Source organism: Colobus angolensis, unplaced genomic scaffold, assembly GCF_000951035.1.
Source record: "Colobus angolensis palliatus isolate OR3802 unplaced genomic scaffold, Cang.pa_1.0 Scaffold450, whole genome shotgun sequence".
NCBI classification, from domain to species: Eukaryota; Metazoa; Chordata; class Mammalia; order Primates; family Cercopithecidae; genus Colobus; species Colobus angolensis.
The window spans coordinates 1926878-1954149 of NW_012117933.1; the positions used below are offsets into that span (position 1 = coordinate 1926878).

A 27272-nucleotide genomic window follows, 5' to 3' on the forward strand; every position below is an offset into this window, starting at 1 on the left:
CCAGCCTGGGCAACAGAGCGAGACTCCGTCTCAAAAAAAAAAAAAAAAAAGGTATGGGACATGTTCGGAAGCAGTAGGAAGTCTACTTTGATAACCTTAAGGAGGGTAAGCACACATGGCCAAATACAGTGGAAATATAGTGTAGAGAGCCTTGGGCACCAAAGTGATGTGTTTGTACTTTAGTTAATATGGAGAGCCATTGAGAGGTTTATGGGTTTTGTAATTAGGTTTGTTGTCTGGCTTTACAAGTATATGAATTTATTTAAATTAATTTAGGTCATACCAAAAATATCTGAAGAAACCACCATAAAGTCACCATTCAGAGATAGGTGTGATAACAGTGGATACATTGTTTATGGTCTTTTTTCTTTTTTTTTTGAGATGGAATTTCACTCGTTGCCCAGGCTGGAGTGCAATGGCACAATGTCGGCTCACCACAGCCTCCACCTCCCAGGTTCAAACGATTGTCCTGCCTCAGCCTCCTGAGTAGCTGGGATTACAGGCATGCTCCACCATGCCCAGCTAATTTTGTATTTTTAGTAGAGACGGCGTTTCTCCATGTTGGTCAGGCTGGTCTCAAACTCCTGACCTCAGGTGATTCGCCTGCCTCAGCCTCGCAAAGTGTTGGGATTACAGGCGTGAGCCATTGCACCCAGCCTACAGTCTTTTTTCTATACATTTAAGAAAACAAAGTTAGAAGACTATTCTGGGCTAGGCGCGGTGGCCCACGCCTGTAATCCCAGCACTTTGGGAGGCTGAGGCAGGTGGATTACGAGGTCAGGAGATCGACACCATCCTGGCTAACACAGTGAAACCCCGTCTCTACTAAAAATACAAAAAAACAAATTAGCCAGGCGTGGTGGCGGGCGCCTGTAGTCCCAGCTACTCGGGAGGCTGAGGCAGGAGAATGGCATGAACCCAGGAGGTGGAGCTTGCAGTGAGCAGAGATCGCACCACTGCACTCCAGCCTGGGCAACAGAGCAAGATTCCATCTCAAAAAAAAAAAAAAAAAAACTATTCTATATATAATTTTGTGTGTCATAAAATACATTTTTATTGACATGATTTTATTTCTCCATATTAATGAATTAAACAACATTGTATATAGCCATTCAATATTTGGTTCTATAAATAATAGTTTTTTTATCTTTTGTCTTAGATAGTCCCTTTATGGACATTTAAATTCTTTCCAGTTTCATTTAATACAGTTTTTTGTGTGTGTGCAGTAGTTCAGATTATTTCCTTAAGATTCATGTTCAGAAATTGAATTATTGGTTTTAAGAGTGTTTATATTTTTCAGGCCTTTGGTCATATGTGCTAAACTTCCTACATGGAAGTTGCACCAATATTCATTCCTGCCAGCTTGTAGGAGAATGTTAGTCTTACCACACCCTTACTCATATTTAGTGTTGTTATTTCTTAACTGATGGTTGTTTTAGTTTGCTTTTGATTGCTAATAAGGGTAAATTATTTTCATGCATTTATATCCATTTGTAGTTTAAACATTTTTTTATTAGTATGAGTTTTAATATTGGTCTGGGCTTTTCTTGTTTATGTCACTTTTACTTTTTTTTCAGTTTTTGAATATATTCAAAATTACCCATTCCTTTGTGGTTTCTTCTATAGGTATTAAGTTAATAGGTTGGTGCAAAAGTAATTGCGGTTTTTGCCATTTAAAAGTGACTTTCTAGTCTTCATTTTTGTTTTGTTTTGGTTTACTATTTTTTAATTTTGAGTTTGGGAATTCTGTTTACGTACAAAACGTGAATAAAATAAATACCCATGTGCCCACTACTCAGCCAAAGAACTAGAGCCTCCCAGTACTTTAGAGGCCTCCTGTGTATCCCCGTGCCTGCTATTCAGGGAACATTTACTTTTTCTGCATTTGATGTTACTCATTCTCTTACTTCTGATTAGTTTTACAGCCTATGACATATTCCTCACCAATACTTCATTAGGTTTTGCCTCTTTTTGAACTTTTTATTAAAGCTGAATTTTTTTTTATGATTTACTTCTGTTGCTCAAAATTCAGTTATATTGTCAGATATGACTAATTTATTACTTTTTATGGCTGTGTAGTAGTTCATAGAAAGAATATACCAATTAATGGGTCTGCGGTTGTTTCTAGGTTTTTGTATCATGTACAGTATAGCTATGAACATCCTTATACATGTCTGGTGCACACATGCAAGAATTTCTCTTGGGCAGTGGTTCTCAAAGTTGATTCAAGAACTGGGGTTCCTTGAGGCCGTTGCAAGGAGTTTGAGAGGTCAAAATTATTTTCATAATACTAAACTACCATTTTCCTTTTTCACCTTCATCCTCTCACAAGCATATGGTGGCATTTTCCAGAGGCTGGGTGGCATGTGATGATGCCGTTGTTCTGATGGCTGATAGACTGTGTACTTTATGTTCTCATGTCTAATTCTTTTTCTCAATTTTCATACCTAATACAGTAACTACCAATAAATGTAACCCATATCAACAAAGAAGCTTTTGGAGGGTCTGCAATTATTTGTAAGAGTGTAAAAGGTGTCCTGAGATCAAAACGTTTGAGAACTGCTGCTCTAGGGTTTGTTCCCAACAGTAAAATGGGTAGGTGGTAGAATAAGCACATTGTTTCTTGTTCAACTTTAATAGGTAATGCTGAACTGTTTCCCAAAGTGATTGTACCAGTTTTCATTTTAACCAGCAGCATGTGGGCATCCTTACTTTTCTACACCCTAAAAATAGGCACTGCAAGTTAAAAAAAAACTAATAATTGCCCATCTGATGGGTGTGTTGGGAGATCTCATTGTGGTTTTAATGTCTTTGAATACCAGTGAGATTGAGCGGGTTTTTTTTGTTTTTTCATACCTGTATGATGGGACCTTTGGTTTCTGCTTCTGTGAAAATTACTCCTTCCGACTCTTCTTGGTCCTTATTTCTTCCATGTAAACTTTAGAATCAGCTTATCATGTTTCTGCAAAACAAAACAAAAACCACTTTTGCTGGGATTTCAGTGGTATTATGTTAAATCAGAATGTAATTTCATGGAAGTTGACATTATCATGGTTGAGTCTTTTTATCCAAGAATCTGGTATATATTTGTATCTGCTAAAGTCTTCCTTATTGAAAGATTTATAATTTTCCTTATAGTGGTTCACACAATCTTTTGTTGTATTTCTTCCCAAATACTGTATGTGTTTTATTTTTGTTGTTGTTATTTAAATGGTATGTCTTAATATATATTTTCTAAATGATGGTTGCTGGTTTATGGGAAATATAGATGACTTTTTTCCTTTAATACTGAATTTACTCTTATAAATTCTGATAATTTACCTGGGATTTTTTATATACAAATAACCACCTTGAAATATTGATTGTTTTCTTTCTAACTTTCCAATTCTTAAATCTTTCAATGCTTTTCCTTTACTATATTGACTGCAACTTTTAGAACACTGTTGAATAGAACCAGTGATAATAGCCTACTTACCTTATTCCTGATGATAGAAAGATAGCTCTGAACATGTCACCGTTAAGTATGATCTTTGTATATACCCTTTATCAAAGTGAAGACATTTTCTTCCACTTTTGGTTTGCTAGTTTGGGTTTTTTGTTTGTTTTGTTTAGTTCCGATCATGATTGATTATTGGGTTTTACTAAATGCAGTTTCTTCATCTGTTGCACACATTTATTGTATTTGATGACATTTTCATTTGGTATTTCTCCTTTACTGTGTTAATATAATAGATTACATTGATAATGTTTTTAAAATAAATTGCTAAATTCGGTTTACTACTAGTTTAAGAATTTTACATTTGTATTCTTGAATTGGCCTATAATTTTCCTTTCTAGTGTTTTTCTTGTGCAATATTGACATCAGGATTATCTAAGCTTCAGAGTGAGTGTTCCCTCTTTTCTATTCCCTGTAAGATATGTTCATTGTTTAGCACAACCTGATTCCCCAAATTCACCACTCCCCCAATTTATTATTGTTGTTTTATATATCAGTGTTTGTTTACTTACCATGTATTTACTACTATTTTCTTCCTGAGTTTCAGATCTTGTATCCTGGGTCATTATTGTTTCAACTAAAGTATAACCTTTAGATTTCTCCTGGTGGGATCTGTTGGTAGTAAACTTTCTTGATCTTGAAAATACCTTTATTTTGTCCTTGTGTGTGTGGTTTTTTTTTAAGTAAGCAATTAGCTTTGAGGAATGCCTTCATTTTATTAGGCTGAAGGAGACAACGTGGTTAGAGAAGTAGGAGAACCAGGAAACTTTATTATTGTGGATAACAAAAAGGAGAATTTCAAGGACAGGAAGATAAGCAGTAAGTGGGAAAAACTCCTGTAGGGTAAAGGGAACATATAACAGGGATTGTCCTTATTGATTACTCTTTCTTGAAAGGAAAATGACATTTAAAATATAACTATACTACTGGAGAGTTTGCCTGTGTGTCTAGACTATGAACCACTCAAGGGAGCAGCTCAGGCTCCACTCATCTTTGCATCTGCAATACCTGGCTCTTTTAGGCTAGCATCTGGCAGGTGATCACAGATTAGTGCTCATAACTAATGAGTTATTATTATTTCCAAGTGAGGAAGCCTTTAAAAGATAAATAAACAGACACACTTGGATTTGCTTAAATTCTGCTCCATCATTAACCTTCTCAAGATCAACCTTTTTAAAGTTGTCATCATCAGAATAAGAAGAAAAGATTTTAAGAGGTTATGAGATGAATGGATAAAGACAATGTGGTATATATGCAGCCATAAAAAAGGATGAGTTCATGTCCTTTTTAGGGACATGGATGAAGCTGGAAACCATCATTCTGAGCAAACTGTCGCAAGGACAGAAAACCAAACACCGCATGTTCTCACTCATAGGTGGGAATTGAACAATGAGAACACTTGGACACAGGGTGGGGAACATCACACACCGGGGCCTGGCATGGGGTGGGGGGAGCGGGGAGGGATAGCATTAGGAGATATACCTAATGTAAATGACGAGTTAATGGGTGCAGCACACCAACATGGCACATGTATACATATGTAACAAACCTGCACTTTGTGCACATGTACCCTAGAACTTAAAGTATGATAAAAAAAAGGAAGAAAAAGAAAATGTGGTGTATATATATACATATATATACATATATATATACACATATATATATACATATATATATACACATATATATATACATATATATATATATACACACACACACACACACACACATACATACAGTGGAATACTATTCAGTCTTTTAAAAAGAAGGCAAGCCTATCATTTGTAACAGTTTGGGTGAACTTGGAGCACATGTTAAGTGAAATAAGTGAAATAAGCCAGTCCCAGAGAGACAAATACCACATGATCTCACATAAATGCGAATCTTTTAGATTTTTAACGTTGAACTCATGCCAGTAGTGAATAGAATGGCTGTTACCAGGGGCTGGAGGGGTGAGGGTTGAGGCAGGAGATTCAAGAGATACAAGTCAAAGGAAACAAAATTTCAGTCAGACAGGAGGAATAAGTTCCAGAGATACATTGTACAACATGGAGACTATAGTTAATACAATGTATTGTATACTTGAAAATTGCTAAGAGTGTAGATTTTAAGTGTTCTCAGTACAAAGCTAAGTATGTGAAGTAATACATGTCAGTTAGCTTGATTTAGCTATTCCACAATATATAAATATCATGTTGTATACCATAAATATAATTTTTGTCAATTAAAAACTTAATTTTTAAAAGAGAGTTATCAATTTTTGTCGTTATTACATATCTAAAAATATCAAGACTGCTTTAGAGAATATCAGATTGTAACTTCACATTGGAGACTTGAGTGATAATTTGTGTTGGGATAGAGAATTGGTAAACCTATTTATTTTTTAATGTTCTTTTCAGTAATGACTTTTTGCAGTGCCTAGCGAATACTCTTTTTTTTCTTCTTTTTTCACTCATCTCTTTAAGTTGTTTATACCTGTTCTTCATATATCCTCATTCTGAATGGTTAGGGAAATGTGCGACTCTAAAGAGTCTGTTACTAGGGGCCGGGCACAGTGGTTCACTCCTGGAATCCCAGCACTTTGGGAGGCCAAGGCGGGTGGATCACCAGGTCAGGAGTTCAAGACCAGCCTGGCCAAGATGGTGAAACCCTATCTTTACTAAAAATACAAAAAATAGCCGGGCGTGGTGGCAGGTGCCTGTAATCCCAGCTACCCGGGAGGCTGAGGCAGAGAATTGCTTGAACCCGGGAGGTGGAGGTTGCAGTGAGCCGAGATCGGGCCACTGCACTCCAGCCTGGGCAACAGAGTGAGACTCCATCTCAAAAAAAAAAAAAAATAGAGTCTGTAACTAGAATACTGTCATTTCTAAGGTATCAGTTTGTTTTTAGTCATTGTCATTTGGAAAGCTTGCATGAGAGGAGTGGTCTGTTTAGCAAATCTACTGTGTGCTCTTGATAGTAGTACTCTATCATATGAATGTTTTCCATTACTGAAAATTTACCCTCTAACAAGAATTTTGGTTTGATAAGATCTCTAGGAGATTGAGTAGTGCTCACAGAAATTCCTAAAGGATTTTTTCTTCCTGCAGCCATTTTGCAAGGAATAGGAGGACAAAAGTTTGCTACATTTCAATGGAAACTGGTTTAAGCTGAATTTGTAGTGACTATAAAGATTTGACATATATATGTAGAATTTTCTTTGATATTAGAGTACTTACTAGTTGGGCCACGATTTGCAGAAGCTTTTCTTTACCCATTATACTGCTATATATTCACAACTGACATAGGACATTCATAGACAATTTTAAAGTTTTTCCACAAGTACTTAACTCTATACCCAGATCATTGGAGGAAAAAAACAGGTAAAAATGTGTAAGGAAAAATAAAAGGCATGAGAAACCCTATATACATTTAATCAACCTTCCAGAAGGAAAAAAAGAGTGCTATTAGAAGAAATAATAATTGACAGTAACCCAGAATTTATAAAAGATATCAAATCCTCAGATTAAAGAACCATAAGAAAATCTGAGCATCATAGAGGAAAAGAAATTAATCTCAAGGCTTATTTTAGTGAAACCAAAAAACACCAAGGACAGAGAAAATCTAACAACCCAAAGAGAAATGACACATTATCCACAAAGAAACAAAAATCAGACTGATACTTGATTTCTCATCAGTAACAGTATTGCCAAGAAACAGTGAAATAATTTTCTGAAAGCGCTGAGGGAAATAACTGCTCACTTAGAACATGTTTTCAAAAGTGAAGGTAAAACTTTTTAGGCATTCTAAGATTGACCATTACTGGGGGGTGGGGGGGGGAACAACTACTCGTCTACTTCACTAGTAAGTAAATAGTACACCAAAGGAAGCAGAGGGATGCAAGAAGTAATGAAAAGCAAAGAAATGGGTAGGCAAATTAGTAAATAAAAAATCTAACTGTGGATAGTAAGAAAAAATAACAGAAATAATCATAAGAGTAGAAGAAATGGAGGTAAAGTATTACAAGGAACTTTCAGAATGACAATAGAGGTATTAACTTCAGATTTTGTTGATTTCAATGTGAATACTTAAAATAAGGGTAACCCTTGAAAGACAGAAATAAAGTGTTTGACTTCCACACCAGTGGAGGAGTGAAAAGGGGAATAGAGAAAAAGTCCTCTCCCGCAAGAAACAGAAAAGGAGAAAAAAAGCAGCATGGTTACTAGAAAACACAGAGGAAGGATTTTTAAAGATCTTCATTGCATGCAGTCTAAAAGAGACTAACCTAAAATAAATTAATGTAGAAAGGTTGAAAATAGATGGAAAAAGGTATACAAAACAAATATTAACCAAAAGTAATCTTGTTTCGGCAGTACTTTCATTAGGTAAAATGTTAGTTAGGGTGAAAGACATTAATACATATAAAAAGGGATACCATTCGTGATAAAAGGAACCATAAAAGTGTATAACACCTAGGAACTAACAACATAAAAAACTACCTAACCATATAACCTTAAAATACTCAAAGCAAAAGCACCCAGAATCATAAGGGAACTCAAGAAATCTACAAACTTGTTGAATGATTTTAACAACCCTCTTTCAGAAATAGAACTAGCAGGCAAGAAATATTTAAGATTTAGAAGATTTTAACACTACAATGAGTAAATTTGATTATAGATATATATGTGTATGTATTTGAGTATATAGACTCTCCTGCCCAACTAGTAGAGAATATATACTTTTTGAATATATATTTGTACTTTCAGAGTCTTTGCAAACATTCACCACATACTAAGTCATAAAGGGGGTCTCAGAAAATTCCACAGAAGCTACATCATACAGACCATGCTCATACATGATTAAGCAACTACATCAGAAGTCACAATAGCAGGTATTTAAACACATGTCATATGATAGAAAACTAGAATAACACACCTCTAAATAATCCATGGATTACCAACTTCTCAGCAATGTGTGTAATTCTTCTGCTAAATAGCCCGTGGGTTAAAGAGGACATCACAATGGAAATTCCAGAGTACTTAAAGTTAAGTATCTTCTAAAAACCTACAGCAAATGTCATGTTTAATTGGGGAACTTTAGAATAATTCCCATAAAGTCAAGAAAAAGACAATGATTTCTGCTATTATTTCAATAATTCTACATTATATAGGATAACTTAGTTATGAACATGGCAGGAAAATATGAGGTATAAAGTTTGCCAATCTTATCATAGGCTTATGATAACAACACAAAAACTTCTAAACTGCCTAATCTAGCAAAGAAATGTAAGGCTTTTATGGGAAGATGAAGGGTAACTTCAGCTTTATCTATGACATTCTAGTCCTTTTATTAAAAAAAAACTGAAGCCAATAACTTAATATTTGTTAATTTTGGGCTACAGCTACATAAGTATTTGTCAACACCATTTTCTGTTCTATAATTTTTTAACTTTTCAAAAGAGAAGGAAGAAAAACAGTTTGTTAGTGAAGTTCTGGGTCCTCAGTGAACTCAAGATCTACTAGGGGATAGACCTGTACATGGCTAATCGCTCAGTAACAAAGATTTAGCATGTACTTACTGTGTGTTGGGCAGAGTTGGAGGGAACAGGGTGTGACTTTTCAAAGTCCCTGACCTCGTGGAGCTTAGTAGAGGAGACAGCATCAGTCCCTCTCCTCTCAGGCCATCCCCTATTTGAGGAGCTCCTCTCAAAATGACTGACTCTTACTATTATTCTATTAGTTTTGATGAAATTGGCCTTACATTCTCCCATTTGACCAAAATGAGCCAAGTGAATGATTATAGATAGTGTGCTTTTGCCAAGACCTTGAGACAGAGTCTGTAATATACAGGAATAGACCAAGGTCCATTATATCTAATTAACCTGGATAACTGACTGGTGACTAATGAGGACCTGGGGAACAGTTTTGAAAGTTTAGCTTTGCTTGTTCAAGTGTACTAAGGAATCCAGCTCTTGAAGGATAAGAACTGAAACAGAAAGCACCTCCCCTTTTTGCAATAGACCAGAGATCAACAAAGTCCTGTTTTTGTATGACCCTTGAGCCAAGCCTTTCAAAGGTTGTTACACACAGACACACACACACACACGAGAGAGAGAGAGAGAGAGAGAGAGAGAGACAGAGACAGAGAAAGAAAGAAAGAAAAGAAAGAGAGAAAGAAAGAAATCAGCAACAGAGAATGTAATATGGCCCTCAGAGTCTTAGATATTTGCCATCTGGGCCTATACAGAATGTTTGCCAGCCCCTGCAGTAGAACAACAGTTTCTCGAAGTGTGATCCCTGACCAGCAGCATCAGCAGTATGTAGGAACTGGTTACAAATACCAATTGTCAGATCCCACCCAGAATTAAACAGTCTAGGGGTGGGGCCCAGTAATCCCAGTTTTAATAAGCCCTCCTAATCATTCTGATATGTGCTGAAGTTGAAGAATCACTGCTATAGACCAATGGCTTAATCCCATTATAAAAGATTACCTGTCTCTCAGTCTCACCAGTTTCACAAAAAAGTGGAGATTCGGAATAGGTTGTGGCCAACTAGCAGAGAATAATCTTGAGGGAACATTTTGTTCTTTTGTCTTGATCACACCCATTATTGACATTTACACAGTCCAGCTAATAGAAATAGTCCATCCAATACAAATGCTCTTTTAAGGCCCTAGAAGCACTTTCAGTGGATCTGTGCTCAGAGTCATGGAGAAATAAGAAATCCTAAGATGTTTTAAACTACTATAATGATCTAGAGTTATATGTTTGCTGCTTTGGAACATTAACTGTTCTCTAGTTTTCATTATCAGAATACTTTCATGTTTTTTCAACCTTTATCTGAAATTTAGGCACATTTATAATAACAATATACTTCCAAGATTTTCCTTACTGGTTAACTAATAGGTAAATTTGAATTTAGTCTTCTTTTCATGGTTAGCATTCTATCATATGTTGATAGAAATTCATTTGTATAGTGTTTAAGTTTTTCAGTGTTCTTGATCTTTCCAAGACTGTAGGTAGACAGACCTCATTTTCATTTTACAGAGAAGAATAGAAAGCCTAGAGCCTGCTTAGCTTCACTATACATAGTGGCATGGGTCTTCCAAGTCCATCATTCTACTCTACATCCTGAATGTGGCCAGAAATTTTCTCACGTTGTTAACCTTAAAACACAGTTTCTGACCTGTTGGTAACATCACTAGCCAACAAATGCAAGTGAAAGAAAAGAAAAGTTTATAATAAAGTTTGCTATTTTACAAGTAAGAACTATAGTTTCTTTATCTTACAACACAATTTTTTAAAAATATTAATTTTTTTATTTAAAAAATCGTATGTGTGAGAGAAACAGAACATACACATGCATGTGTATGGAGAGACGTGAAAAGCTGAGACAGGTCATCTTTACCTTGGAACATTTAATACTGTGTGTTCCTAGAGACATATCACCATTGTCTTGTATCTTTAATTCTTTCTCTGACAAATTATGGACTTTACAATTTATTTGGTGGTAATACACTTGTATAAATGTAAGAACAATTTACAGAGCAAAATTCATGTTAGAACAAATAAATAGTAGAAAGGGCCAATGAACCACAGGGTGCTGATAGTTCATTAAGAAGGTTTCTTCATGAAGGATTGGCTGAAATTAGCTATTTTAAAGAAATACAGAGATGAGGCTTAAAAATCCACCACTTGGAATTAATGTTGTTTTTGATGTGGTTTTCACCATTATTATGAGACAAGGTATCATTCGTGTATGAGGACAAGTATTGGGATAATATATATATACACACACGCATATATCTTTTTATAAAACTGATCATATTCTATTCTATTCACACCTTCTGATATGCTTTGGCTCTCTCCCCACCCAAATCATCTTAAATTATAACTCCCACAATTCCCATGTGTCATGGGAGAAACCTGGTGGGAGGTGATTGAATTATGGGAGCAGGTCTTTCCTGCGCTGTTCTCATGATAGTGAATGAGTCTCACGAGATCTGGTAGTTTTAAAAATGGGAGTTTCCCTGCACAACCTCTTTCTTTGCTTGCCACCATCCGTATAAGACATGACTTGCTCCTCCTTGCCTTCTGCCATGATTGTAAGGCCTCCCCAGCCACGTGGAACTGTAAGTCCATTAAATCTCTTCTTCTTCCCAGTCTCAGGTATGTCTTCATCAGCAGCCATTATGAAAACAGACTAACCCAGTAAATATATATATATATATCCTATTAGTTCTGTCCATCTAGAGAACCCTGACTAATACACCTTCTCACCCTCATCTCTACACTTTAATTGTTGATAAAGTTTTTCAAAAAAATGTCCTAGGTGTGTGTGTGTATGTGCATTCATGTGTGTTTTTTGTTGTTGTTGTTGTTTTTGTTTGTTTATTTTGAGACGGAGTCTCGCTCTGTCACCCCAGGCTGGAGTGCAGTGGCCGGATCTCAGCTCACTGCAAGCTCCACCTGCCGGGTTTACGCCATTCTCCTGCCTCAGCCTCCCGAGTAGCTGGGACTACATTAGCTGGGACTACAGGCGCCCGCTACCTCGCCCGGTTTTTTTTTTTTTTTTTTTTTGTATTTTTTAGTAGAGACGGGGTTTCACTGTGTTAGCCAGGATGGTCTCGATCTCCTGACCTCGTGATCTGCCCGTCTCGGCCTCCCAAAGTGCTGGGATTACAGGCTTGAGCCACCGCGCCCGGCCTCATGTGTGTTTTTATATCTTTAACCTTTTTGAGTGTACATCTTTAGCATCTTTCTGTAACATCTTGTCTTAGTCAATTTTGTGATGCTATAACAAAATACCTGAAATTTCTTCAGTCTTAGTCCATTTATCTTGCTTTAAAGGAATACCTGAGGCTGAGTGATTTATAAAGAACAGAACAGGGTAGTTTATAAAGAACAGAAATGTATTTTCTCAGTTTTGGAGGCTAGGAAGTCTCCGATCAAGGTGCCAGTATTTAGTGTCTAGTAAGGGCCTTCTTGCTGTGTCCTCCTGTGACAGCAAGTGGAAGGGCAAGAGGAGGACACTGCTGCATGAAGCCTCTTTTATGAGGGCCTTAATGACATTCATGAGGGAGGAACCCTCATGGCCTAATCACCTATTAAAGACCCTACCCTTAATCCTGTCACATTGGCAACACTTGAATTTAGGAGAGACTTGCTTCAAACCATAGCACATCTGAACTTACCAAAGGACTGGTTTTCTGAAATTTCCAATCACTTGAGGGCTCAGTTGTCTGTAGGCTGTGTGTGAAAGCAGCAAATTCTGTTGACGTAAGCACAGTTAATTATCACCCCTGGCCTTGTGCTTCCAGGCCATGTTTTCCTTACCTTCAATGCTCATTTTATTATGTTTCTTTCTCTGCCTCTTCTATCTTTACCTCCCTCACCTTTCTCTTCTCTGTGTCTCATTCTATCTGTCTCTCCCCCTCTCTTCCCCCCCACCCCTCTCCTCTGTCCTGTTGTCCTCTGTCCTCTTCTGCCTCTACTTTTCTCCTGCCTCTCTCCCCCAACCCCCATGTGCCTAGCTCTCAAATCTTTATCTTCTCTTTTCTTTCCCCCACTCTGATTTCATTTCTATTTGTCTAGGAGTAAATAGTCAACAACTAGCATGTTATATGTAAGAACATTAATAAAAATCATTTTAATATAAATGGGGATTTCTAATTTCAAAGATCAACATTGCTGAAAGCTATCAAAGAGCCATGGACTTTAAATTTCTTAGTAATGGGCATTCATTTGTTTATGGTATGCCTAGTGATGGTACTAGCAGTGGTGGGAAAAATGACAACAACAACAATAGTGTTTTATTCTTCTTAATATGGCTAATATTTGCTGACTTTTTACCACTTGCCATATATTGTTGTAAGTAATTGGTTTTTAGAATATATCTGGGGACCCTCGAGGATGGTCAAGACTTTCAGAAAGCTATGAGGTCAAAACTGTTTTCATAATAATGCTAAGATATCATTTGCCTTTTTCACTTTCTTTACATTTGCACTGATTACACAGAAGCAATGGCGTGTAATCAGTACTGGTTGCTTCGCCCAAATCAAGGCAGGTAGTCATTGTAGTCCTCATTGTCAGCATTCTTAGTTTAAAAAAAAAAAAGGCCGGGCGTGGTGGCTCAAGCCTGTAATCCCAGCACTTTGGGAGGCCGAGACGGGCGGATCACGAGGTCAGGAGATCGAGACCATCCTGGCTAACACAGTGAAACCCTGTCTCTACTAAAAATACAAAAACTAGCCGGGCGAGGTGGCGGGCGCCTGTAGTCCCAGCTACTCGGGAGGCTGAGGCAGGAGAATGGCGTAAACCCGGGAGGCGGAGCTTGCAGTGAGCTGAGATCAGGCCACTGCACTCCAGTCTGGGCAACAGAGTGAGACTCTGCCTCAAAAAAAAAAAAAAAAAAAAGCCAATTTTATTTTAGAGAGTCCCTGATAAAACAGTACATTGTATTAAGTCTTAACCCTTGAGTACATGTCCTTTCAATGTTCTGTGTGACAAAATGGGGAACTATGCATAAAACACTTCTACATGCTAAATATGTTTGAGTTGCCAACTGAATTAGTCACCTGTTTCACAGGCCACCCTTTTTATTTGAAAAAAAATTTTTTAAATGTCCTTTGAATACTGATGAATTTTCAAATAGCAGAGCTAAAACTACAATCTCTAAGATTACCTACCACAGAACAACTCATTTTATAGATTAGAAAAATACAACCCAGATATTAAAAGCCATATCCAAGACAACACTCTTATAAATGCGTGATTTATGGCCTCATCTTATATTTTATAATGCCTTAAATTTCCAAATACTTTCATATATATATACTTTTTCATCCGATCCTCATACAGCATTGTGAGTATGTAAAACAGCTTAAAGATAAGGAAATTGAGACTCAGGGAAGACAATTTTCTGAATGCATTTTATGTTTTCCTGGCCTTTCAGCTATTATCTCTGAGGGCCTGAAGTAAGGCAGTGCAAATCAAGAAGAGATAGAATCCATAAAACCTGGCAACTAACTAGATGCAGAAGAAAAGGAAATGAAGGAGCCAGGGAATTTCCTGAAGTTGTTTTGCTTTGTTTTGTTTTGTTTTTTTGTACGAACCTTAGGAGGGTATGACTAACTGAGAAAAAAATGAAAAGGAATAGATTCCATCAACAGATGTTTATGGAAGGCCTTTTCATTGGCACTACTGTAATCTGCTTTGGAGGATGCTTAGATGTATAGACTGTCTGTCTCTACTGTCTATTTGGGAGATACGTCTTCCATGCCAGTAACTCTTATTTCAAGGTAAAAGTGGTAAGCACCTTAAGAAAAGCTTAGTTCAAGTCCCATAACAGTAATTGCTTTAGCACCAACCTAATACTTCTAGACTCAGGGAAAATTTTATGAAAAGGGGAGCATTTGAAAGGAGACTTGCAGAATGGTAGTATTTGGATGTACAGAGACAAGGGAAGTTCAGTTACAGAATAATAGAGCGGGGCAAGGAAGGAGGAATGTCTGCTATGCAAATTAGTGGGAATATAGTGTGTGTGAGAGCAAATGATGAGAAATTATTGTTATTAGAAATAATTTTTCCAAGAAATTATTGAAAATGTTGGCCAGAGTCTGAAAATAGTAAATACCATAATATGGCATACATGATCAGTTTTCCATAGGTACTTAGTTAATTTTTTTTTTACTGTTTTTTTATTGTTGTTGTTGTTTTCTTTTTTGTCCTTATTTTTGTATTTAATTTAATTTATTTATTTATTTATTTTAGACAGAGTCTCAGTCACCCAGGGTGGAGTGCAGTGGCACAATCTCAGCTCACTGCAACCTCCGCCTCCTGGGTTCAAGCGATTCTTTTGCCTCAGCCACCCAGGTAGCTGGGACTACAGGGTGCGCCACCATGCCCAGCTAATTTTTGTATTTTTAGTAGAGAGGGGGTTCCTCCATGTTGCCCAGGCTGGTCTCAAACTCCTGACCTCAGGTTATCTGCCCGCCTCAGCCTCCCAAAGTGCTGAGATTACAGGCATGAGTCACCACACCCAGCCTACTTAATTTTTTTTTAATGACACTTGCCAAACAAATGTCTTTTTAAAGTACAACTCAGTTATTTCTTTACGTATGAAATTTCTTTATTTTTCATTGACTTAAGAATTTCAAGTTCAGATAACATAATTGATCTTCCCAGATGTTGGTGTATAGTTTTAGAGAGGGCTGTACCAAATATTTTACTCTGGTGTAATTTTTAACATCTGTAGTGGCTTATTTAAACCTGCAGTCTTTAGATAACTGTATTCTCCTCACACTTGGAAATTCCATCAGTCTTAGTCCATTTGTGTTGCTATAAAGGAATACCTGAGGCTGAGTGATGTATAAAGAAAAGAGGTTTATTTGGCCCATGGTTCTCCAGGCTATGCAAGAAGTATGGTGTCAGTATCTGCTTCTGGTCAGGACCTCAGGAAGATTCCACTCATGACATAAGACCAAGGAAAGCAGGCATCACATGGTGAGAGAAAAGGCAAGAGAAAAAGGAGGAGGTGCCAGGCTCTTTTCAACAATCAGTTCGAGTGTGAACTAAGAGCAAGAATTCAGTCGTTGTCATGAGAATGACACCAAACCACTCTTGAGGGGTCCTCCCCATGACCCAAACACCTCCCACCAGGCCCCACCTCCAACACTGGGCATCAGATTTCAACAAGAGACTTGGGGGAACCAAACAAACCATATCCCAGACAATAGCACCATCAATCTTTTAAATGGCACTTTTATCTGAACTACATCCCTGAGTCTATCCTCAAATAGCTTAACTTTGTCTTTGAAGTCTTTCTTCTCCTTTGCTATTAGTGGTTATTTTTCGCTGCAGAATTAATCTGACTTGGATGTTTATTCCTGTTTTTTCCCTAGATAAGTCAGATAAATATGATGCACGTGATGTTGAAAGGCTACAACAAGATGATAACTGGGTTGAAAGTTACTTATGTTGGAGACATAATATTGTAGATGAAACACTGAAGATGCTCGATGAGAGTTTTCAGTGGAGGAAAGAAATTTCTGTCAACGGTAAGCTGTTCAATTTAACCTTGACTGTAATATATCCTGTATAAATGGTATTGTTTTACATTTATCTAATCATGTATTTGCACATACTCCTAGCAGTCATCATAAACACCAAAATATAATTATTTATAAAGACCCAGTAATACTTTCAAAGGAACAGCTTATAAGTCTTTTTAGTAGGAACGTTCATAAGGAAATCAGATCACCAGAGAGCAGAATCACACTCAGATTCTTCAGTCACAGCAGAGTTTCCTAATCTGTGTTTAATTCAGTACCATTAAGCAATAGCAAGACAGTAGCTTTGCTACTAGGCCTAGAAATAAGGAGATACTGTCCATTTTTCTCAATTATTTCCTATGCCCTTCTCTATCCCCACAGTTCCTCGTGCTAATAGGTTAATAGGTGCACCATATAGAATTGTTAAATGAATGAGAGTCACCCCAAAAATGCAAGCTTATCCCCAGGGAAGCCTATCACAGTCTTCTCTTTATATTGTTTTTATTTTTGTCGGTACATAGTAGATGTATATATTTTGGGGTACATGCAGCCTTAGCTTCTTAATTTCTAAGTCTGCTACTAGATTGAATTTTTTTCCAAAAATGGGAGTTTCAAGTCTTGTAGTTTTATAATGGTCTTCAAGTATATGATGACCTGTTAGTTCTCTCCTCCAAAAAATTGAATAAGAAGAAACTGGCATAACTTCTGATTTCAGTTAGGCATAAAGCAGAATTTTCTGTCCTTGAGGATTATAACCTCTGAAGTGACTTGAATCTGAAGACTTAACACAAAATGGTCAACAAATAAATCTAGAGCAGATACTCTCCTCACTCTTCATGCTTGCACAAGGAATCCCTGAAAAGGGGAGTAGTAAGAAATAACGTGATTGGAAATTTAATAACCGTAGGTAATTTCAACAGTGAAGCATTTATTAGCCAAACAAAGAAATATTAATCTGATATTTCTAAACGAATTAAGTACCCCCAAAAAATTTAAATTCAACAATGTTTGTTTTCTTACATAGAATTGCTATTTTCTGGTGGAAAATAGCAGAGATCTGGTAAAAGGGGATGGGGAAAGATAAATCTTTGAAAGATCTTAAGGTACTACTGGTAAATAAAACAAAAGCATTGGCATTTGCTGCCTTGCCATGTTGATCCTTAGCCTCCCCAAAAACTGGAGAGGCACTCTGTTTGTTCCTCCTGCTGAAGTTCAAGTTCTCACATTTTTTGTTTTCATTTCTTATTTTCTCTTTTCTTTCTTTCTTTCTTTTATTTTATTTTGAGACAGGGTCTTGCTCTGTCACCCAGGCTGGAATGCAGTGTTGTGATCATAGCTCACTGCAGCCTTCAATGCCTGGGCTTAGGTAAGCCTCCCACCTCAGCCTCCTGAGTAGCTGGGACGGCAGGCATATGCCACCATGCCTGGCTAATTTTTATTTATTTATTTTTAATTTATTTGTCATTATTATTATTATTATTTTTGAGACGGAGTCTCGCTCTTTTGCCCAGGGTGGAGTGCAGTGGCGCAATCTCGGCTTACTGCAAGCTCCGCCTCCCAGGTTCACACCATTCTCCTGCCTCAGCCTCCCAAGTAGCTAGGACTACAGGCGCCCACCACAAAGCCTGGCTAATTTTTTGTATTTTTAGCAGGGACATGGTTTCACCGTGTTAGCCAGGATGGTGTCAATCTCCTGACCTCGTGATCCACCCGCCTCAGACTCCCAGAGTGCTGGGATTACAGGCGTGAGCCACCGCGCCCGGCCTAATTTTTATATATTTATCTTTGTAGAGAGGGAGTCTCACTGTGTTGCCCAGGCTAGTCTCGAACTCCTGGCCTCAAATGATACTCCCATGTTAGCCTCCCAAAGTGCTGGGATTTTATGAGTCACCATGCCCAGCTAAAGGTTTTTAAATGCATTAAAGTCTACTGGATAACAAACTTCTTATTAGATTGGTGCAAAAGTAATTGCAGCATTTGCCATTATATTTAACTGCAAATACCACAGTTACTTTTGCACCAACCTAATAGAAAAATACCATTTTACTAAAGAAAACAAAGTGATTTTTTTCTACTAATTCTGAGGCTGCAATGTGAATATTTACTGGAATGTTCTCTTGAAACTCTGATAGTGATATTTGTTTGCAAGTCATTATGTGAAACAATCAAAATGTGGAAATGTATACACATAAATTATGACCTCTCAGGGGAAACGGAGTTTGTCCATTTTGGTCACCTGTGTCATTATTTCGTTTGTTTCCTTGGTAGGAAACACCACTTTATATTGCCAGAGATTTTCTTTTTGAATGTTTGGCTACATTATATCATTTTTAAATATCAGAACTACTACATAACATTATCTTTACATTAATGAGTTTTATTTTTAAACCCCTAAATTACAACTACTGATCAAAGCTTACCACTTTTTAGACCTTAATGAATCCTCCATTCCCAGATGGTTATTGGAAATTGGTGTTATTTATCTCCATGGTTATGACAAAGAAGGTAACAAATTGTGTAAGTATATTTATGTTTTGGCTTTTCAAGATTTTGAGATTGAGATATCTATGTCAACTGAATTAAGAATTAGCAGAACTTTCTCCATCTGTAGCACTCCTCAAGTCTACTGCAATGAGGGATTGGTAGGACCGTTTTTACAGAGTGTTAGATACTTAGTAGCTGTGCATACTGTTTGCGTTATAATAAAGTAGGCGATAAAGGCAAGTGCTGCATCCTACAGCATAAACAAAGTTATTTAATTCAGAGTCATTATCTTCTTTCTAATCTGACTGTGATATTAAAACTCAACTTAGTGTTTTTATGGAGAATTTTTTTTGACAGTCGCTAAAGGTTGCTAAGTAGGCCTTTTCCTTTTCAAGTCTCCCATAATCTCACTCTAGCTTTTTCTGAACAGTAACAATCATCTCTTCTGTTCCAATGACTCCCCTGTTATACCTCTCTCCCACTGGCCCCAAATCCAGCCTGGTTTTGTACCCGGGATGCAACTTGGCAGGCGAGTTTGAGCCCCATACTGAACAGATGTCCTGCACTCATCTTCACTTCTCCATAGCATGTTGTCTGTCCCTGTTTCAGCAATACTCTTTTTGCATTTTCCTCTTACTGCCACCGCTTCCTTTTCAACGTTTTTTTCTCATTTTTCTTCTTCCTCCTGTCCCTTAAAGGTGTTTCCCAGGCTTTATTCCTTTCTTGCATCTTTTACTTTACAGCTGATACATTGTCCTTGGGTGATCAATCACAAGCATCTTGGCAGCTTTAGCTACCTCCCCCAGCACAGTATTGACCCCACACTATCCCCAGGACACATGCACATACCTAGCTACCCACTGACTGGCCCCACCTCCCTGTCAGCAGCCTTTAGCGCAACACACTACTGAACATCCATGCCCCTCCACTTGCTCACTTTCTGTATTGCCAACCTCAGGCCCACTCATTGGCTCTTCCTCTAATATAGCTTCAATTTGGCCTCTTTTCCATCCTCACCAGCTACTTCCTCAATTCAGTTTCTAACTACTACCCCTTTGCCCCAGTCCCTTCCCAGGTCATAACCTGGTGGGTTTCCTTCTCTGCCTCCTCCACTCTACCCTCTGTGCTATTGCCTGAAAGGTGTTCTAAAATAGGAAAATCAAAATGCCCTAGAGTTTCATTCAGAGTCCTTCAAGTCCAGTTCTTTCCTATTTTGCTTCTCCTCTCACCACTCATCACATTTCGTCTTAGCTACCACCACGTGAACAGTTTACCATGCTCCACACACATGCGCGGCACTGGCTCATGCCTCCATCGCCCTGTGTCAGTATCTTTCCTCTGGATGGAACATTTTTTCCAGTGCTCGACAAAAGCAGTGATTTTCTTTTTTGTTAAGCACAGTGCAGAGCACATTTAGATTATTATCAAATAGTGTTTGTTCATCTGTATTTTCTTTTCCCTCTTACAAGTGAAATTTGTTTATTTCCTAAGGGAAAGAAACAGTCTATCTCTTTGCTACTCTTTAATTTAAGGCTCCCAAGTGCCAACTGTTTCTCACTGAAAATAAGAAAGAGATGTTTTTGGTCTAAGAAACAAAATGAATTGTAAATGAAAAATGTCAAGGGAAAGACAATATATATGTATAATAATAATATAATGCCATAAGTCTTGTTCTTATTTTTATCTTCTGCTTAAAGTCTGGATCAGGGTGAAGTATCATATAAAAGACCAGAAAACCATATCGGACAAAAAGAAGCTCATAGCATTCTGGTTGGAGCGTTATGCTAAGAGGGAAAATGGGAAACCTGTAACAGTGATGTTTGACCTGTCAGAAACTGGAATAAATAGCATTGTAAGCATTTTTCATTCATTCCAAATCAGTGTTTATCATGGCTTCCTCTCTTTCTCCTGTCCTTGCTGCCAAGCACATATTGCTGTAAAATTGAGGTAACTAACTTATATTAGGGATTTATTTTTTCGCCTTGCAGCGTGAGTGTAGTCAAACATGGAATAGGGTTTGCAAAGAATTAAATTTGTTTCTGTATTTGGCGTTGAAACTGTTGGTTTCCTAGAAATGTTCCTTGTCTGAGACACAGGATGGGGAGGTAGCATGTCAAGGCTGGCAAGGTATGAATCGATGTGATAACTGTGAACTTTGATATCAAAGCTAATATCCTATAGCACCTGCCCCGGTGTGTGCCACAGAGTAGTATATTCAGGAAATATCAAGTAAGGTAATATACCATCTCGAATTTGTTATATTCATACCATGTTTTACAGTTGCAAAATGTTCACATGAGTTTTGCACATATAACACTTTGTGATTTTATTGAGTGTTTTTGTTTGCTTGTTTGGATTTGTTTTCTATCTGTTCGATTTGGTTAGCTTTGGAAACCAGTTTTCTTCAGGTGATTTTGCCAAGCTTGAAAAATAAGTAAAACCTACCTGTCTTTAATTTGGGTCCTTGTGACCTTAGTGATACCTACAAACCCTTCAGCAGCAATTGAGATTACTTGGCACGTTTATTCTAACTACAGTCTCTTATATTTAATCTGTGGCTGATTCTGATAGCAGTAATGTCGTATTCGCAAACGTGCTCAGGGCAGTGTTGAAATATTTTCGGAATTCCGTTTGGCAAAGTATGTTAAGAACCTTAAAGTGTTTGTATTTATACTCTTCGCCTGGTAACCAACTTCTGGAAATCTATTCTAAAGAAATAATCCTGAATACAGAAAAAGCATCATATATCAAAATATTTTCTCAGTGTCATTTAAAGTAATGAAAAATTAGAAAAGAAATGTAAATGTTCAACATGATGAAATGGCAGATTATGGTATATCTAATTGATGGAGTATATATAGCTATGTAAAATGTTGTTTATAAGGAATTTATAGTAATATTGGAGAGCACACTTTTTTCTGAGATGAAAAAAGCTGTTTGATTACACATACTGTAATATGCATGTATACTATACCATGGTGATACATAGCACAACAAAGGAAACTGTAGACATTATAACAAACACAAAATAGGCTAGAGAGAACTGCTAACGAGTTTTTTTGCAGTGGCAGGACCACAGATTTTTTTTCATGTTTCTATTTCTCTTTTTATTTTTCAAGGATCCGATGCCCTGGAGTTTTCCAACCTAGTTTCCTTGTCAATGGGTTTTAAATTAGAGAGAGTAAATTATTTTATATCCAAAATCAAAATCAATTTGCCTAGATAAATAAATGTGCCATAAAAATAAATCATGATTCTTTTATCCTTTGGATATGATAGTTTCCTAATTATAACCCAGAATCATGAAGAATAAATGTTAATATTTTTGTTGCCAAGTATAAGGAAAGAGAATTGACTTGAACTGTTTTATTTTTTCAAGCTACTTATATCTCACCATCTTTAATTTGTAAATAAGGTGTATTTGCACTGCTAAGAATTTAAGTCATCATTGTTTTAAAATACTTGAATCTTGCTGAATAATTTATTTTGATAAATGACCCTTTCATGATTCACAAAGAATTTAAGTGAGCTTATAAAGATGTCTACAAAATCTCAAGGCAAAAAATAAGAAAATCATTTGCTAGAGTTGGGACACCAGTTTGGCTCTAAGCTTTCAGCTGCCTGGCTGAAAGAAATGTAATCATTTAAAATTATTCAGCAACCGTCCTTCACAACCAGTGTCTTAGAAGTATATCCATTCCTAATACTTGAACTAGAAAGTCTTTCATGGGTCCTCAAAAGGACGTTTTACAAGATAATGAATAACAGCCTCGAAAACTTCCTTATATAATGCTGAGCAATAGGGTTGATGGAGCTATTTCTTGTAGTCCCCATTAATAGAATATACCAGTGACATCTTATCATATCCACTTGAATTAGCAGTAACTCACCATTTTACGAAGAAGGATATTCACTTAAATAAGTAATAGAAACAAGAATGTTATACCAAGACTATTTAGACAAAGTCTCTGGGGGCCATAAATTATAAACTAGGTAAACTAGGTAACCAAATTTTTATATAACTGGTTCTTTTCAGCCATTTTCTTTGACTGTTACTTAACTACCAATTATGAAAACTCCATGCACAGTGGCTATAATGATTAGTTACAAAGGTATTATTTTATATATATATATATACACACACACAAAGGTATTATTTTATATATATACACACACACACACACACACAAAGGTATTATTATATATATACCCATAACAAATACTTAAGATAGTTAAGGACGCTTACTTTTAGTTTACTGCAATTAAAGATGCTGCAACTAACATTCCAGGGATGAATTTATAGACTTTCATCTCTAGGACAACCCACCTTTCCAGTAATTGTGATGGATTTCAGTTTGCTTGGTTATATCTTTCATTCCACAGTCTTTATAAGATGACCAATCGGAATTAGTGAATCAGTATGTGGCCATGGAGTAAAATGACCCATGGAAATAATAACCTTAATGACCTAATTTACTGTTGCTGTGCTCAAAGCAGTAGAACCAACCAGATAGCTATGTTTGTAGTCTCCCAGAAATCAGAATCAGTGAACAACACTGGAATATAAACTGAAAAACTAATTATAGGTCTCTAAATAAAATGAAAAAAGCCAGAAGTGGAGTAGATACAGCAGGCCAATGTGATTAGATTAAATATTGTGATAAAAAAAGATTGATAAAATATATTTTATTGACACTGTTATGAGGTGTAAAAATTAGGATTAAAAAGCAAATATATGAGAATTTACATACATGTGTATTATCATTCCAAGTAGTCTGATTATAAACTGTTTACTTGTTTCAATAATTCCTTAGTTATTCAACAGAATTTTAGAATTTCTCTATGGAGATTGCTTTTAGATCCATTTTATGCCCCGTTGCCTTAGCAGCCTGAAGTACGTAACTAGTTTGAGGTAATGTGAATAATTTTAAAACATCACTAAGCATCTGGTTTCTTCAAGTCAGTTTTAGGGCTGATTATTATAAATAGCTTAATGACCTAAAACCTTAATCCTTGAGAATATAGATGTTTACGTATGAGCTTACTTTTTAAAGAATTTAATAATTGTCTCATTTGTATTTAATAATTTCTCACCTTTAGAAATGTGCAATTTTAAGTTATCTAATGTGGACAGTCTTAAAGATTTAATCTTTATTTTAGGACATGGACTTTGTACGCTTTATCATCAACTGCTTTAAGGTTTATTACCCTAAATACCTCTGTAAGTAACTTACTCCTTTATAAAAATATAACATATTGAAACTGTAGACAATGTCTGAGAATTGTGGAGCCTTATGGTATCATAGACTTTCATACCTGAAACTTTGTTTTCTGATGAAGAATTTTAAATATGTTCATAGACATTATTCTAACACATACAGAGGACAGGTTTTCATAAGTATTCATTGTCCTTCACAGTTAATTTTAAGAGTTTAAGTTCTAAACCATATGTATGGCATCCTATAACACACACACCCACTCACACACATAGGTACATAAAAGCATACATTTATTTCACAATTATCTCATTTTTACTAATATTTCAATTTAGAAATTCATTTCAAATAGTATTTATTATATGAAACAGATAAGCAGTACTGATAAAGTACATTGTATGATAAGCAGTATTGATATATAAAGTATACTGTTACCAACTGCTATTTAAAAATTGTCATTAAGAAAATACTTGACTAGAAGGTACAACATTTGAATCTGGCATTTGGAGTTTGTTTGTTTTCCGTTGTGACTATTCCATTAATTACCTAAATGAACTCCTAAACCTTATATAGTCCATTTTTTACTTGTTGAATTTGTATGATGGGTTCCCCCTAGGGAAGCCAAGATGCCAACTCACATAAACAGTCAAGTATATTTAACCCCAATGATTTAAAAGTGAAAAGACAGAACAGGGGCAACAGGGACATCAGAAAATGGGAATTTACAGATCTGCCTGAGCGTACTCCTAGAAAACAGCAAATTGGGTCTTTTGAGACTTGTGATTCAGGTGACTTTAGCATAAAATCCCTAAATTGTCTTAATTTGGCATATTGATTTTACTGTTGTTAATGAGAAGTGAGGAATAGACAGAAAAGCATAATGGATATCAAGAATCAGTGCCACCCCTAGCTCTATACTCTCATCTTTTCAGAGAGAGTATTCATGAATATTTTTAGGTGAAAAGAATGATCAATAATGTCCAGTTTGGGGAATCTGCACTATCTTAGGTTCCTTATGGATTTTTCCTGTATCTGGCATGTACCCTGATTCCTTAAGGCCTCCTGAGCAGTGCCAGTCATTGGTCAGTAGGAAATCACTACCCCATAGTTTTAGTTTGTTGCTCTTATGGACAAAATGAAAAAATATCCACTTGATCATTGAAATATCTAAAGGAGTTTGTGAAGAGCCACTTATCAATAGTATAAATATTATTATTACTTTGTAAAATACATCTGAGATTCTTTTGAGAAAACTATTAAAAAGTTAATAGATCTATATAAAGATGAATTGTAATACCATTCATCTTAATTAACTAGAGATTATATATACATATATACATATATATATATGTTCTACCTACATAATGAGCTTTGCAGACATTGAATTTTGTGGAATCTTAATTGATTATTCTTCAAAATCTATCATGAAAAATAACTATTGTATCTTAAAATCTTGAGTCCGCATTATTTTAAGCCTATCCCAGATGAAGACTGCGGTATTAAGCACCAGGGTGCCTCTTCACAGATGCCTTTTTCCTTATATGTACTTTACTTGTCCTACATTAATGCAACAACTCTAGGAGGTTCTCTGCTCAGAAAAGAGTGAAATTACATTTTGATTCCTCTGGAATAGAAGAATGAATTGAATCTCAAAAATCTTCTTTGCAGTTTCTGTTTCTTTCTCACAGTTGTCTCATTTGTTAATAGGGCTGTTTAGTATCTTCAACTCAGTGTGTAAATAATACTTCTGTATACTTTGGAATTATTAGCTTCCTGGAGCTCATGATATAAAGTAGAAATAATTTTTGCTTCTGAAAATGTAGTGATGTATTAAAAGGGGAGGGGGCAACTGTGAGACTGGTTTAATAATAGAATCTCTAGAAAATTGTAATTGAAACCATAAATTAGAACTGGAAATGATTTTAAAGTTCAGTGGCCTCAGCGCTACTATGACATGCCACATCCAAAGACTCCATTTATCCACTTAACTGTTTTCTTTTGTACCTCCCTGCAAACAACAAAAGCAGCGAATGACAAAAGAATAGGCTGTTTACCAGAGGACAGTGACAGTGCACTATTGATTTCCCACAAGTCCTCCTCCTGGGCTGGCACCTCACCATTGTGACATGCTAGTTCAGTTCCAGCACCACATGGAATACTATTCATGATACTATACACTTCACTGAATTAGACCTCAGACAGTGAGCTCAGTTTTTACTTACATTTAGATGACCAGTTTTTTCTAGGCCACTATAAGTGATATTATTATAGAGGTACTGATTCACATTCAATGAATTTTTTTTCATCTTTCAGCAAAAATAGTGATCTTTGATATGCCTTGGTTAATGAATGGTGAGTATATTTATACTTTCTTAAAACAAAATGTCTAATTTTCTTTGCCAATTTAGCCATATTTCTACAATTGTTTAAAATAATGTTTATATTGTCCTTTGCATGCACTCTTAAGAGACTGGAGCTAGAACACTCAAAGGCTATTCCTAAGAAAACAGGGCTAAAATTCTATACCCAGGATCTGGGGGCACCCATTAGTCTTCTTTAAAAACAGCCTTGCCAGGCATGGTGTTGCACGCCTCTAGTCCTAGCTACTCAGGAGGCTGAAGCAGGAGGATCACTTGAGCCCATGAGTTTGAGGCCAGCCTGGGCAACATAATGATACCTTTCTCTTAAAAAAAAAAAATTAACAACAGCCTCAAAATATTCAACCATTAAGGTAATACTGTAGTCAGAAGCCTGAATTTGACATGCACAGATAAGGTGTGTCACAGAACGCAGGCCTTGTCTAGGTTTTCTCATGGGCTTCAGGTGTTGAGAAGGAAGGTGGAATCAGTCTGAAACTCACCCCAAATCACTGTAGTGACATGACCCTTTTGACAGTCATGATATATTTTTTGGTAAATTTTTTTTGAAAAAGCCATTGATTGATAAACTATCTTGACCAACTTTAAAAATACTATAAATTTAATGTTATTTTCAGAATGTACATTCTCATTTGTGTTTGCAAAAGTCAGTTGTTACATAGAAAGCAA

General features: G+C 36.4%; 1 protein-coding gene across 2 annotated transcripts in view; it reads left to right on the forward strand.

Moving 5' to 3' along the window:
- The window catches only part of MOSPD2 (motile sperm domain containing 2), a 48886-nt gene that overhangs the window by 3881 nt on the left and 17733 nt on the right, over positions 1-27272 (forward strand). The window contains exons 1-6 of one of the 2 annotated variants that reach the window (XM_011957871.1): positions 8353-8519; positions 16376-16531; positions 18956-19042; positions 20707-20861; positions 24170-24230; positions 26539-26577. In XM_011957871.1, coding sequence (XP_011813261.1) covers positions 16486-16531; positions 18956-19042; positions 20707-20861; positions 24170-24230; positions 26539-26577 — 388 coding nt within the window. In that variant the 5' untranslated portion in view covers positions 8353-8519; positions 16376-16485. Of the gene's footprint in view, positions 1-8352; positions 8520-16375; positions 16532-18955; positions 19043-20706; positions 20862-24169; positions 24231-26538; positions 26578-27272 lie in introns of those variants that run through there. The other variant, XM_011957870.1, reaches the window with a different exon arrangement.